Source organism: Capra hircus, assembly GCF_001704415.2.
Source record: "Capra hircus breed San Clemente chromosome X unlocalized genomic scaffold, ASM170441v1, whole genome shotgun sequence".
Lineage (NCBI taxonomy): Eukaryota > Metazoa > Chordata > Mammalia > Artiodactyla > Bovidae > Capra > Capra hircus.
The window spans coordinates 48,016,728-48,032,796 of NW_017189516.1; the positions used below are offsets into that span (position 1 = coordinate 48,016,728).

Genomic DNA, 16,069 nt, shown 5'->3' on the forward strand with positions numbered 1-16,069 from the left:
AGGAAGAAAAAAACAGCCAAAGACCAATAATGAAGTAGAGGAAAAACAAAGATGTTCATATAGAAATCTCAAAAAATAACATCACTATATAACTAGCTTCCAAAACTAATAAACGATTTAGGCTTTCAGAGGGAATATGGAGAAAGATCAGAAATAAGGGGCAAAAACATTGTATATTTGTTGCCATTGTAGTAAATAAACTACACCAGATGATGGTCTCAGCTCATTTGTCACAAAGGACACCACAACTTTCCCCAAGACTTTTTGATATAACTTTCTTTAAAAACAGTTTTCAAAGGACACGAGGGGGAAGACCTTATAATTTCAAAGGAAAAATAAAAGTCACAGTAAAATGCACAAGAAAGCTCTTACTTCTTCCTCTCAGAGCCTAATATCCTAAACAAATCCTTAAAGTACTGAGGGACACGGACCACCACGTTCTCTGAGGGGCCAATGTCTTTTAGTTCAGGGTAGAGTCTGACGTCGATGACCTTCTTGATGTAGCTCAGCCAGTCGAACTGAGGAAGAGAAAGACAAAAAAACACAATGAGAGAACCTCTGCTGGGGAACAATCAAGGAGGAAGGCAACCAGGTCAGTAGAATGTAATCCATGGCTTGTGATCTCAGACCAAATAAACATCCAACTGCTCAAATCTAGAAGATAAATGCCTGATCACTGCCACCCAGATCAGACTTGCTGGCTGAAGCGTAAGTGGAACACATGTCTGTGCCATCTGCGTATGGACCACATGTGTGTGCACATACCCAGCAGCACATGCACTCACGTCCCTGGCCCCTCCTGCACGCTCATCCTCCCCTCTCCTCCTCCCACCTTCCCTCCTGCTCTCTCTCTCTCTCCATCCCTCTTGCAGTAGCACTCACCTCCCTTCTCCCTGCACTCGGCCCCATTCCGCGCTCATTCACTCTCCTGTCCCCATAGACATAGATGCCCCGCGACATTTCTGCTCCTCCCTCTGGCACAGCCTTTCTTACACAGAGGGAGGCAACCAACAGCACAGAGTGACACATGTCTCCCCTTCATAGCATCACTGTCTTGGCATTTTGACCTGGCTACCTAGAAAGTCCTTTCCAGGCTTTTCCTTTTCTTTGCTCCCCTGCCTGCCTCCACTAGTGAAATGGAAAGCCAGTCACTCACTTGCCCAGCCTACCCTGTAAGGAGGTAGTCCCACATGCCCCAGTTTTACTCAGTAAGAAATAAAGGGATAACACGTGGAAAGGCTTTGGTTTTTCCTGGTAGAAGAGTTAAACATGGCCCATACTGGGGCTTGCCCCTTCTTCCTGCTCTGAAGACAGATGTAACATATGCAGCTATGGCAGCCACCTTACAACCCTGAGTCATCAAATATGCAGTCAAAAAGCCAACACGCTAAAAAGAGTGGAGTGGAAAGAAAGAACTTGGATCTTTGACAACGTTGGGCAACAGCTAAACCAACACCAACAGCAACCTATGTCTAGACTTTTGTCTATATAAGGAAATAGGCTTTAAGTTTTTAGGCCACTCTTGGAAAAGTTTTCTGTTCCATAGAGCAGACAGCATCCCAATGAACACACAAGGGATATTTTATGTGATGACTGACAGAGATGGCGATGAGCAAGAAGACCAATGGTAGCTTTTATGAGGCAAAATTTTACACACAGATGAAACAGAATTGCTTGTCAAATGACCAGTTGAGATACAATTTCCTGGACTGCTTTCACTAACCTGGGGAATCATAGCACTCAGCTGGGAGATATTCATTTTGTTGTACATGGCTTCACTTGTTCGGTTTTCATGTGGAATCATTATCTGGTGGAAAGAAACTTTGGTTATTTTTTTCAAACAAACCATTTCTAACTGCATAGCTACTTCCTACATGTGCCAAAACATCCATATAGTATCATAAACATTTTCAAGATTTTGGTGTGGTGTCGAACCTGGGAGAGAGGAGGGGGAAAAAAATCACTTTAGCCAGGATTAAGAAAATAAAAAGAAACTTTCCTTTCCTGTTCAGTGTGAAACATTGGACTTGGTACAAAAATAACTACTCAAATCCCTCCCTAACCTTTCATGTGGATGGACAAAATCTATTACTGGCTTGGGGTAGATAGCCATGCTAAGATCAGGCAATTTGAGACAAACATCCCCTGTCCACAGGTAGTATCCAGGTAACAGCCTCTACAGCTCATAAACTACAGACCAACCCTTCATTCCCAGGGGAACGTTCTCGCTAAGAGCACTAGACTATCTGAACAGCACTGCCACCAGTGATTGTTGTGTCAACAGTTTCATCCTTCACGTCCCTTCTCCTCTCTGGTTTCTCTGGCCCAGAAATTTCCCTGGCCCCACTGCTGAAGATATGGGTTCAGTTACCACCCAGACATATTTCCACATCTGCTTCTCCAGCCCTGACCCTTCACACTCCCATTCCCAACACGTGTGCTCCTGGTAATTTTGGCAACATCAAATCGAAGCTTCTAGGCTCTGCCATATTTAATCTGAGAAGAGCAGAAACAATCATCTTCCTCAAAGGCCATCTTAATCACTTCTGCAAACAGGCAGTAGCTCCTCATACCGCTCAACACATCATGATTTTGCCTTCAGGCCCTCCATCATCTGATTCCCCTGCATTAAACTTGCCACCTTCCAACTCACACAGGACTCTCCTACCCTTGCACTCCTGTCCACTATCACTAACCTCATGGTTTGAACCGGAAGTCAAGACTTTGCTTGTAATTCATTTTCTGTTGCAAGTCTTTCCAATTAAACTCCACTTGGCTCCAATCCCAAGGGCCATGCCATCAACAAGACCTCCCCTTAGGCACGCATCTCTCTAGTTGGGATTAGCTGAATGCACACTTCATGGCTGTGTTTACAAGGACTTCTGGGGGGCTTGGCGAAGTTGTCCTGTCTCCCCAGCTTTAGAAGTCTGCCTGGGATGATGTGCCCCACTAATTCTGAAGGTCCCTAGTGACCTGGGATGTAAGATATACAGATGAGTATTATCAGCTGGCAAAAACCCCAAGCGCCATGGATTTGTCAAGATAAACTCACAGAAGGCTGTGAGTGCCCTCAGCTTCTCCCTCCTCACCATCCATGGAGAGACTTCCTGTAGCTCACAGGCAACCTCCTGCCTCCATTTCAATCACTGCTTCAGAGAATGTCCACACTCTTCCTCACTCTACTCAGACTCATAGGCCCAGGTTGGAGCCCTTTGGCCTTAGAGCTGTTTTCAGCTCTGCCAGCTCCTTCCTCCATTTCATTTAGCCTCTTGACCATTCGCAGTCTTGCCTTGGCCCAGCTGTTTTGAGTTCCCTTTTTGGTTCAGACCCCTGGCTCAGGGCAAGGCCTTTCCCGCTGTATCAGAGCTTCAGTCCAAATGAGGTCTCTGGGTCTCCGATTTGCCTGGGAAGGGAATCCAGATGGCCTCTAGACACGGCAGAGAGGTCCAGTCTTCGACTCCAGAACATCTGCAGCAGTCTTTGCTGTCTTCAAAGGTGACACACAGGGAGGGACTGTATGTACTGTATGTGCTGTGACTAGGGGGTCTGGAGAAAGACACACATGTACACCACGCCAGCCAAGAGGCCGACTCCTCCAGACCCTATCCATCAGCCTGCTTCCACCTTGCCACCCCACAACACCTCGCCAAACACAAAATCAAACAGCTCTTGGACTACTAAGCACTTCAAGAATTTTACCAACTTCTATTATAAAAGACTACCAACAAATACACCACCACTTCTTGATAAAAGTATCATTTTTTTTTCACTACAGTGTATCTCCCCAAGCAGATTTCATCATATGTGTTCCGTCCAGTCCTGAGGACGTATAAAGATTTTATACTTTGGTTCTCCTAGAAAAATTATTCTTTGAACAAAGCTAACCATTTAGGATTTCTCATTAGTCTCCCTCAAGTTTGTTCTTAGGTCTTTTTGTCTCCACCATGAGCCTGAAAGAATTTAAAAGGTGATTTACACAGAACACAGCATATGACACAATGACATTCATGAAAGTGGGGTAAGAAAAGAATGAAAACCAGGGCTGGGTATAAGAACTAATACATACTTAACAGCCTGCCCTATACACTTTCTACATCAAATTATGTGACTAGACTTCCCAAAGCCTCAATCTTAGATGAGACTGATTCTGCATCAGAATGGTGTAAAGAGTAAACTAGACTAAAATAACTTTCCACTTAAGCCAAATTCATACGGATTTATCAAATGCATATTCTTCAGCTGAGGACAAACAGGCATTTCCCTGGGAAAACAGAGAGAGCCTCCCCCTGCTGCTGTTCTTTGTCCACTGCTGACGAGCACGTGGACACTGACTGGGCTTCAAGCAGAGGCAGAAGAAGAGTTCTTCTCTCTGTTATGGTTTTTCTTCCTGCTACTTCCCAGAGAGGGGTGCTATGAGTTCTATCTTGGACCCAAAGGACAATGCCACAAAATGATTTTTTATATATATTCTCATGCAAGATATATCACCTTTAAAATAAGGAGAAGGAAAAGAAAAAGATTTTAGATGAAGACTTACCTCAGCTATCTTTATTTCCAACCTAAGCACTGACTTCATGTCATGCTCTGCTCGGGAGCTATTAGCTCCCAAAAGCACAGCAGTATCCACCATGAATTTGTAAAGGGCATCCCGATACTGTAAGAGATAAAGAAGCAAGGGACCATGACAAGAGTCTATTAGGGAAGTATGTTTGAGGAACACAGAAGAGCAGAAACAGCAGGTGGAAATAAATGCCCATCATTTTCACTCTGTACTCAAAGTATGGTATGAGCATTATGCAATACCAACCACTCATCTACCACTTTGGGACAAAGAAGAATGATGGCTACTTGGGTACTGTTTCCATGATAGACAGAAATGTCCAGCCACCAAGAATCACGAGAACTTGTTTTCTGGCAACCAGTAATATTGAGGATATACGAAACATCTACAAATGAGTCGACTCCTCTTTCCAGGCAAGTGAGGCTTTAATATTAAAAAAAAAAAATGGGAAAGAACTGGTTGCTAAAAGCAGGAGGCATGATCACCATGAAGACTAGTGAGAACTGTGATTTATTTTCTTCCAGCTCAATTTACCCATCTCCACACTAAAAACAAAAGACCAGCAATCGAATGGTTTTTTTTTTTTTCCATTTTGTAGGTTTTTACCAAGTTCTCCTCACTAGCTCAGGGAGAAAGGAAAGGAAAGATGAGAATAATGACGAAGAGAAATCAAGCAAATGCAGAAGTTCCTCGCTGCATGTTCAGGAACCCATTTTCAGGCTATTCACATACTATTGGAGAGGAAGACCTTACTTTGTGGGAGTTGAGGAATCTTGTGTGTGTGTGTCAGGGGGTGAGGGTGGGTCCCTTCTCCTTTCAGGTACATTTTAAGAACTCAACACACCAGGTATTAAATTGTTTCATAGTTATGCTATGGGAATAAGATTCCCTAATATACACCTTGATTCTGCAAAGATATTCTTATAATGCTTATGACTCCGAGACCTGCACAGTGCTTGGCATATAGCAGGCCCTTAATAAATATTTGTTGAATCAGTAAGCAAGCCTCACAGAGAGTCATAATTAGAAATGTTTCACAATTTCCAGTTAAATTCCAAAAATATTTATTCGATCAACACATATGCAAGATGTCTTGCTAGGCCTTCTGTGCACATGGAGGGAGTACAGATGAAAAATCAAATACTTAAGTCTAGTTCCCAGTGTGTGATCCTGGGAGGGAGATAAACACGTCAAAACTAACTGTAACACCAGCAACACCAAAATAAAATCTTTACTGAAGCTGCTAAGTGCTTGAAAACTCAAGAACTAGCGAATTCTAGCCTCGAGAAACCAGGGAGAGAGTTTTTTAAAGGGGACAGATTCAGGAGCAGGGGCGTCCTTCTGAGAGATGTGCGAGCTGCCTTTGCTGGGGGAAGAATAAAGAGAGGTGAGACAGCAAAAGTGGTTTGGGACTAGGCTGTAAAGAGGCCTTGAACTCCCTCTAAGGAATACAGAGTCTAACTTGTGAGCAAAAGCACACTGGGAGATGTACTTTGAGAGCTTGCCAAGTGCTGCTAAGGAGGTAATGGGATGAAGGGGGGGGGGCAGTTAAAAGGAGACTCAACAAGGATCTGCCCTAGAGCAGGAGGGAGACAAAGGAGGCACCAGGGGGGAGAGATATTTTGAAGGCAGAGCCTACAGGACTGACTGGTTACAGGGCAGGGACAACATTTCAAGCATGGCTGCCTATCAGGTGGTGACCCAAGTAGAAACAGAAGTGCCTCCAGACTGGTAAAAGTTCGTTCTGTCCAATTTCAAGAAGGAAAACTTGCCAACCTTCTTTGATGAGTGTCCTCAGCCAGAAAGTCGCTGAGCATCCTGCCCTTCAGGGCCTTCTACATACAGACTTTCCTTTCAGCAAAGGAGCAGGGACTCCGTGAGAGCCAGCACTTCCCCCATCGAAGCCCCTGCCAGGCCAGAAACTCGAGCCTCCCTGGTCAAGGGTCCCCCAGGCCCGAGGCTCCCTTGGAAGTTCAACAAAGGCTCCAAAATGAATTCAAAGTGTCAGGAATAAACCAGCCCTAATCCAATCTCCAGGAAATGACTAGGTTTCCAAGCCAAAGCAAGAAGTTTGAGCAGATTAATCCCATCTGGGTCTCATTAACCTTATGTTAACCTGGGGCACCAGTTTAAAAAAACAGATTCCTAGGCCCCACTTCACGTCTACTAAATCCGATTTCCCATGGCTGAGGCCCAAGAATCAACATTTAATAGAAGCTTCTGAGATGATTCTTAAGCAATACAATTTGGGACCCGCTGGTCAACTGGGTGTCCATTCCCACGCTTCTGCAATATACTGAGAGCTGTCCACACTTCTGAGGGCTGGCTGCAAGACCACTCCTAGGTGACCGCATTTGGTGTGCTGTCTTCCCCACTCAACTATGAGGGCACAGCCCAAGGAGTGCTCAGCCTGCATTTCCAGACTTCCAGAAAACAGGGAGGGCCATTTATCTGCCCAAATAAAAGTCCTTTGCTTCCTACATTTGGGGAAATGGTTGTCAAACACTCACACTGCTCCATTTGAGTAAAGAGTTAGGGATTTTAGAACCACTTATGAACCTCACAATGACTGACAAGACGCAGAGCTGAATGAGGAAAACTTACAGACTTGGCTTCCGTGCTGTTATCAAGGTAGTCTTCCCTCACGGCTAGGGAGAGCGCCGCTTGGTCCAGCTGTTGAAACAAAAAACAAAGCATTCTGCTGGCACTGAAAATTCTTCTGTAACATGTTAATGAGTCATGAGATCAGGATCCCTGCCATATTTTGAGCATGTGTCACCATTACTGAAACAATTCAAAGCAAACAGGTGTTGTAGCAATCAATGACAGTTACCAAGTATCAGAGACCTGCCCCTGATTCCCTGATTCATGGTTTCTAACCTTTTGAGTTTCTAACAATACTGAATAGTGTCAAAGCTAAATGACTTTGAAACAGGATTATCTGATTGTCCCCGCTATTTGATGGGTGGAGAAACAAAATCCAGAGAGGTGATTTTACTTTGAGAAATCTTTGCAAACTTTAGAACCCTCTCTGGAAAGTTTAAAATAGGTGATGAAAATACAAATAATGATCAGACAACTAAATACGTATAATTATTATTAGAGAAAATTATAGCATAATTTCTTGAATTAAAACTTTCAGCAGCTTAAAGGTAATCAAAGAGAAGATTATAATCTTTTCCAAAAAAGGTGCTAGAATAATAAGATATCCATGTGCCAAAAAAATGAACTTCAAACCGGGCCTCATGACCTGCACAAAAATTAATATGATATGGATCTAGAACTACATATAAAACCTAACAATATAAAACTTCCAAAATCACTGTGGATTGGTGACTGCACCCATGAAATTCAAAGAAGCTTGCTCCTTGGAAGGAAAGCTATGACAAACCTAGATAGCATATTAAAAAGCAGACACATTACTTTGCCAACAAAGGTCTGTATAGTCAAAGCTATGGTTTTTCCAGTAGTCATGTATGGATGTGGGAGTTGGACCATAAAGAAGGCTGAGTGCCAAACAACTGATGCTTCTGAATTGTGGTGCTGGAAAAGACTCCTGAGAGTCCCTTGGACTGCAAGGAGATCAAACCAGTCAATCCTAAAGGAAATCAACCCTGAATATTCACTGGAAGGACTAATGCTGAGGCTGAAGCTCCATTACTTTGGCCACCTGATATAAAGAGATGACTCACTAGAAAAGACCCTGATGCTGGGAAAGATGATAGGCAAAAGGAGAAGTGGGGACAGAGGTTGACATGGTTAGATGGCATCACCAACTCAATGGACATGAATTTGATTGAGCAAACTGGGAGATAACGAAAGACAGGGAAGCCTGGAGTGCTGCAGTCCATGGGGTCGCAAAGAGTCACACACAACTTAGAGACTGAATAGCAACAACAAATAAAACCTCCAGTAAAAAACATATGGGAAAATCTTTGACCTGGGGTTACACGAAGAGTTCTTAGACATGACACCAAAATCAGATACATAAAGGAAAAAATATATTGGACCTCATCATCATTAAACATTTTTGCTCTGTGAAAGACACTGTTAAGACAATAAAAAAGCTACAGATAGGGAGAAAATATCTGAAAATCACATATATGACAAAGGACTTGCATCCAGAATATATAAAGAACCCTCATAACTCAATAAGAAAACAAACTGCCCAATTTAAAACTGGACAAAAGATCTGAACAGACATTTCACCCAAGAAAATATTCAAATGGAAAATAAATGTATGAAAGGATGCTTAAAATCACTAGTCATTAGAGAATTTAAATGATACCCACAGTAAAATACCACTATACATCTACTAGGATGGCAAAAACAAAAACCAAAAACACTGACAATGTCAGGGACTTCTCTGGCAGTCCAGTGGTTAAGACTTCTCGCTTCCACTACGGGGTAGAGGTTCAATTTCTGGTTGGGGAACTAAGTTCCCCATGACTCATGGCATGGCCAAAAAGACAAAACACTGATAATGCCAAGTACTGGTGAGAATGTGGAAAAACTAGTTCGCTCATACACTGTTGGTGGGAATGTAACATGACAGAGTCACTTTGGAAATCAGTCTGATAGCTTCTTACAAAACTGAACGTACATATGACCCAGCAATATCACTTCCCAGCCACTTACCAAAGATAAATGAAAACTTCTACTCACACAGAAACCTGCATGTAACTTTATTCATTACTGTCCAAAATCTGAAACAACCCAAATGTCCTTCGTTGGCAAATGGATAAACTGTGACACTCACCCATAAAAAGGGATGAACCTCTGGTACATGCAACAATATGGGCATATTTTAATCACATCCCCAAACAAAGCAAAACTACAGGGATGGAGAGAGGTGGGGAGAGTGGGTGATTTCAAAAGGGCAACACAAGGTAAATCTGGGGGAAGCGATGGGATGAACTATTGTCTGTCTTGATTATGGCGGTGATTCTGTGACTCCACCCGTTTGTAAAAACTTACAGACTTGTGCTCCACAAAAAGTGAATTTAACTGTAAGTAAAATTTTAAATAAATAAAAATTTTAAAGTTCCAGAACTTCCTCTAAATTTCTGGCTGTTCTTTCTTGAGTATAAGCAACTGCCCAAAGACTGAATAAAACTGAACCTGACATCAAATTTTCTAACTTAAATCTTATCCACACATTTAAAAAGTTAAGCTAAGTGGGGGGAAAAGATGTTTTCATAACATCGACCTTGCCTGGGTGTATTGCTAAAAACCTCAAATTATTGTGTTCAACCTTCTTCTCTAATTGGCCCCAAACAACCAAGTCATAAGCCAGCCTGGCTTCATCATATTCCAATTCCCAATACACCACCCCTTCTTCCAAAAATTAAGTAAGCCAGGAACATGAAACACGATATTATGATTAAGATGCTTTGGCTTTCAATTAGAGTTGAACCACTTGGAGAATTTTTTGAGCTTTAGTCTCAAAGGAAAGGAAACTGTGTAGACAGTATCAAGAAAGCCAAAGCTTCCCTCTGATGAAATGAAGTTAAATCCATTTATTGTAAAAGTTTAGACGATTCAAGTGAAGTTAATGGACCTGTTTTAAATCTTCAGATTGTGACAGTTCCGAGGGAACCTCTTAAATATATGAAACCGATTGAATAAGGTTAGTTAACCAAAACTAGAAACAGACAAACACTTGAGGCAAAAGACTTTCTCAAGAGGCCATTATTAGGACACTATGTTATTTGAGGTTTTTTAATCCATGCATTTGTAACTGATCTTAATATTACAAGTAGAAAACAAAACACATGTTTAGGAAATCCGATACCCTGAACTGAAATATGAATTTTTTTCTCTGACTGAAACGACACACAGGTTAGGAAACAAAACAGTAATACAAGAAGAAGCATCTCACACATTATGATGTAGTTATAGGACAAAAAAGAAAAACTTTATCTCCAGGAGAGTCTGTCCTTATCATCCCTACAGATTTTACTAAGAGTCGCACAAATGCAGGCTGCTGGGTGATGATCACTTCAAGTCGCTGTTCTGGTAACACATACTGACACAACCTTGACCTTCCAAACACTCTTTCAGGATCACAGATATTCCGAAGTCTTTTATTGTCCCTTAAATTCTCATTCTTGCTATCTCCTTACACAAAATGAACCCAAACACATGTAGCAAGATATGTTCTGAGGCATTAATCTGCCATCTCGTGTATTTTTGTTTTTCCTTTCTCCCATTTAAGTCTGTGGCAAATTTTGTGTCATCCTGCCACGGGGGAACTTAGAGCACCATCATGTAGCTTTGAGCAGCCCCAGCTTGCCAAACCACATGTCCTCAGCACAGGAATACCCACTGGAAGAGTGCCTTTTTTCTTCACCCAAAGATACCACCTAAGAGTATGCCCACAGTGATGTGCCTTCCCAAGGCAGGTTTTTTTTTTTCCCTTATCCCCAGGGGTTTGTGGGATGGGAAAAGCCTAGAACATTGAAGAACATAGCAATAGAATGTGATGGAAAAGGAAGTCTAAATGCATTGAGGGAGAAGAGTTCAGGGTTAAGAGAGAGTTCTCCCAGAGCAGAAAGAAGACCTTTGAGGCAGTAAAAGAAGTCAGAGTTTCTTGTGAGCAGAGGGACCAGTCAATGTCCCTAGAAAATGGCAGGATTTGAGAGGGAGTTGGGGGCCCAGGGCCCCAGCAGCAGAGAGGCACAGCTGAAGGGGCCACAGGGGCTGGGATGGCAGGTTTCCTTTCAGAAATAGATAACTGATGATCACAGGGTCTCCAGTGTCCTAGGACAGGGGTCTCCAACTGCCAGGATCTAATGACTGATATCTGAGGTGGAGCAAATATAATCATAATAGAAATAAAGTGACAATAAATGTAATGGACTTGAATCATCCCTCACTCCCAGTCCATGGAAAAACGGTCTTCCAAGAAACTGGTCCCTGGTGCCAAAAGGGTTGGGGATCACTGCCTTAGAAGGCTGAGAAATGAAGTAGCTGCCAAGTGAGGAAGGGTCTAGACTGGCTCACTTTCCAACTAGAAGGTGCGGTGGGAGTTCAGCGACAGAGATGAGACTGACTAAAGAAAAATGCCTGTTTCTTGTGCATCTGATTTTGAGATCTGAGATGTATGTTTGGCACAAAAATTGAAGAGAAACGTTCCCTAAATGGTTCTGACAAGCCACCTGATCATGATGTAAGAGAAAGGTACCTTTTGCCATGTGCTACTGTGCACCAGTATCTATCCTGTGAATTGTCAGCAAGGTCATCCCATTGAAATCTCATAACAACAGCGAAAAGCAAATTCAAATCAACCTTTCATTACACCTGGGGAAAATGAGACTGAGAGAGGTGAAACAGCCTGCACAAAGACATTCAGTGAGTAGATCACAAAGCCAAGTCTCAATCTCTTTAAAAACCAAAGCCTACTCTTCTTCCTACTACGGTAGTGGTTTTCAAATTATGTTCCACAAAACTTAAAAGGTGCTTCATGGGCTCCAAATATTCAATTAGATTTTTTTTTTAGAGTTTTAACTACTTCTAACAAAAGCAACACTCACAAATTTTACAACATTGGCAGCCATCGATATGCTAGTTTTTGTTATCAGGTTCATTGGGCTTTATGCAGATCTCAGAAGAAAGCTGTTCCTACCAATACCTAGATATATGCTTGAATTTCTAGCAGCTGTAGCTCTAACCTGTTAATTCAGGTGTGTGAATAGCCCCTCATACAAAATGGTATGAACAGGGATATACCTAAAGCAAACACACACTGCACTCAAATGCCAGGTCATGCTCAAATACATCAGCTTGGAAGAGGCTGCCACCTTGGCAAAGGAGAGCAGCAGTAAGCACGTGAGTACCTCCTTACATTTGAAAAGTGCTCTATTATTGACAGTTCAGTGTCCCTAGGATCAGTTTAACTGAATAATAAGCGTGCAAGGCAAGCTGTTAAAAATTGATTACTGTGATCCTCTATTACTCATGTTTCCCATAAGCTGATATTCAAACTACAGGCTTGATTAGACCCAAGTTCTTTTTTTTTTTTTTTTTTTCTGTTCTTTTGGCATCATTGGTGGTAGCTTATGCTTCCCACTGCATAGTATCAGGAGGCACACAAAATCTGGTTGTCCCACTTTTAGCAATGGCCTACCACTGATATCTGGGTTCATCTGATATCAGCCTGCCCTCTCCTGAATTTTCCCATCAACCATTTATCTAATAGTTTTAGCAGCCATTGACGACAGTTGCTTTGATCCTTTTATTCATTCAGTTCAGTTCAGTCGCTCAGTCGTGTCCGCCTCTTTGCGACCCCATGAACTGCAGCTCGCCAGGCCTCCCTGTCCACTACCAGCTCCCGGAGTTCACTCAGACTCACGTCCATCGAGTCAGTGATGCCATCCAGCCATTTCATCCTCTGTTGTCCCCTTCTCCTCCTGCCCCCAATCCCTCCCAGCATCAGAGTCTTTTCCAATGAGTCAACTCTTTGCATGAGGTGGCCAAAGTACTGGAGCTTCAGCTTTAGATCATTCCTTCCAAAGAAATCCCAGGGCTGATCTCCTCCAGAATGGACTGGTTGGACCTCCTTGCAGTCCAAGGGACTCTCAAGAGTCTTCTCCAACACCACAGTTCAAAAGCATCAATTCTTCCGTGCTCAGCCTTCTTCACAGTCCAACTCTCACATCCATACATGACTACTGGAAAAACCATAGCCTTGACTAGGCGGACCTTAGTTGGCAAAGTAATGTCTCTGCTTTTGAATATGCTGTCTAGGTTGGTCATAACTTTTCTTCCAAGGAGTAAGCGTCTTTTAATTTCATGGCTGCAGTCACCATCTGCAGTCATTTTGGAGCCCCCAAAAATAAAGTCTGACACTGTTTCCACTGTTTCCCCATCTATTTCCCATGAAGTGATGGGACCGGATGCCATGATCTTCATTTTCTGAATGTTGAGCTTTAAGCCAACTTTTTCACTCTCCTCCTTCACATTCATCAAGAGGCTTTTTAGCTCCTCTTCACTTTCTGGCATAAGGGTGGTGTCATCTGCATATCTGAGGTGATTGATATTTCTCCCAGCAATCTTGATTCCAGCTTGTGCTTCTTCCAGCCCAGCATTTCTCATGATGTACTCTGCATAGAAGTTAAATAAGCAAGGTGACAACATACAGCCTTGATGTACTCCTTTTCCTATTTGGAACCACTCTGTTGTTCCATGTCCAGTTCTAACTGTTGCTTCCTGACCTGCATACAGATTTCTCAAGAGGCAGGTCAGGTGGTCTGGTATTCCCATCTCTCTCAGAATTTTCCACAGTTTATTGTGATCCACACAATCAAAGACTTTGGCATAGTCAATAAAGCAGAAGTAGATGTTTTTCTGGGACTCTCTTGCTTTTTCCATGATCCAGCGGATGTTGGCAATTTGATCTCTGGTTCCTCTGCCTTTTCTAAAACCAACTTGAACATCTAGAAGTTCATGGTTCACGTATTGCTGAAGCCTGGCTTGGAGAATTTTGAGCATTACTTTACTAGCATGTGAGATGAGTGCAATTGTGCGGTAGTTTGAGCATTCTTTGGCATTGCCTTTCTTTGGGCCTGGAATGAAAACTGACCTTTTCCAGTCCTGTGGCCACTGCTGAGTTTTCCAAATTTGTTGGCATATTGAGTGCAGCACTTTCACAGCATAATCTTTCAGGATTTGAAATAGCTCAACTGGAATTCCATCACCTCCACTAGCTTTGTTCATAGTGATGCTTTCTAAGGCCCATTAGGGATTTTTAAAAATGGTAATCTTTAAGTTCTATTATTTCTCCTGCCTTTTAAAGCTGAGAAATCTGTATGCAGGTCAGGAAGCAACAGTTAGAACTGGACATGGAACAACAGACTGGTTCCAAATTGGGAAAGGAGTATGGCAAGGCTGTATATTGTCACCCTGCTTGTTTAATTTATATGCAGAGTACATCATGAGAAACACTGGGCTGGATGAAGCACAAGCTGGAATCAAGATTGCTGGGAGAAATAGCAATAACCTCAGATATGCTGATACCACCACCCTTATGGCAGAAAGTGAAGAAAAACTAAAGAGCCTCTTGATGCAAGTGAAAGAGGAGAGTGAAAAAGTTGGCTTAAAACTCAACAATCAGAAAACTAAGATCATGGCATTTGGTCCCACCACTTCATGGCAAACAGATGGGGAAGCAATGGAAACAGTGACAAAGTTTATTTTGGGGGGCTCCAAAATGACTGCAGATGGTGACTGCAGCCATGAAATTAAAAGGCATTTGCTCCTTGGAAGAAAAGTTATGACCAACCTAGACAGCATATTTAAAAGCAGAGATGTTACTTTGCCATCTAAGGTCCGTCTAGTCAAGGCTATGGTTTTTCCAGTAGTGATGTATGGATGTGAGAGTTGGACTATAAAGAAAGCTCAGCGCTGAAGAATTGATGCTTTTGAACTGTGGTGTTGGAGAAGACTCTTGAGAGTCCCTTGGACAGCAAGGAGATCCAACCAGTCCATCCTAAAGGAGATCAGTCCTGAATATTCATTGGAAGGACTGATGCTGAAGCTGAAACTCCAATTCTTTGGTCAACTGATGCGAGAACTGACTCATTTGAAAAGACCCTGATGCTGGGAAAGATTGAAGGCAGGAGGAGAAAGGGACCACAGAGGATAAGATGGTTGAAGGGCATCACTGACTCAATGGACATGAGTTTGAGTGAACTCCGGGAGCTGGTAGTGGACAGGGAGGCCTGGCGAGCTGCGGTTCATGGGGTCGTGAAGAGTCGGACACGACTGAGCGACTGAACTGAAGTGAATCTTAAAGTTCTATTATTTCTCCTGCCGTTTAAAACTGTGATTCTCCTATAAACAAGAATTTTCTCTTATTAGGTATGAGGTTACCCTGAAATCAGTCAAATTTAGTATGCTGTAGATTAAAATAAATATAGCAATTAAATGTGCATGTGATTCTTATTTGGAACCTGAATCAAAGACCAACTGTTAACTTTTTTAGAGGACAATCAGCAAAACTGAAAATTAACTTACTTCAAAACACCACTTAGGGTAATTATTGATAAGTATGATCCTGTTTACTTTATTGTTTGGGGTTTGCTTTTCTAGGCCTTTTCTGTGTTTCCTGTCTAGAGAAGTTCCTTTAGCATTTGTTGAAGAACTGGTTTGGAAGTGCTTAATTCTCTTAGCTTTTGTTTGTCTATGAAGCTTTTGATTTCTCCTTCAAATCTGAATGATATCCTTGCTGGATAGAGTAATCTTGGTTGTACGTAGGTTTTTCCCTCTCATTACTATAAGTATATCCTGCCATTCCCTTCTGGCCTGCAGATTTCTCTTGAAAGATCAGCTGTTAGCCTTATGGGGATCCTGTTGTGTGTTATTTGTTGCTTTTCCCTTGCTGCTTTGGAGATACAGACATTTTGGACATAGTGGGGGAAGGAGAGGGTGGGATGATATGAGAGAATAGCATTGAAACATGTATATCACCGTATGTAAAATAGATAGCCAGTGGGAGTTCATGTATAA

General features: G+C 42.4%; 1 protein-coding gene across 1 annotated transcript in view; it reads right to left on the reverse strand.

Moving 5' to 3' along the window:
• Positions 1 to 368: 368 nt before the first annotated feature.
• Positions 369 to 16,069, reverse strand: part of LOC108634306 (phosphate-regulating neutral endopeptidase-like) — a 58,438-nt gene continuing 42,737 nt past the window's right edge. Inside the window, exons 6-9 of the mRNA XM_018043703.1 lie at positions 7,166 to 7,234; positions 4,538 to 4,654; positions 1,724 to 1,807; positions 369 to 518 (exon numbers count right to left, since the gene is read on the reverse strand). Coding sequence (XP_017899192.1) covers positions 369 to 518; positions 1,724 to 1,807; positions 4,538 to 4,654; positions 7,166 to 7,234 — 420 coding nt within the window. The remainder of the gene's footprint in view (positions 519 to 1,723; positions 1,808 to 4,537; positions 4,655 to 7,165; positions 7,235 to 16,069) is intronic.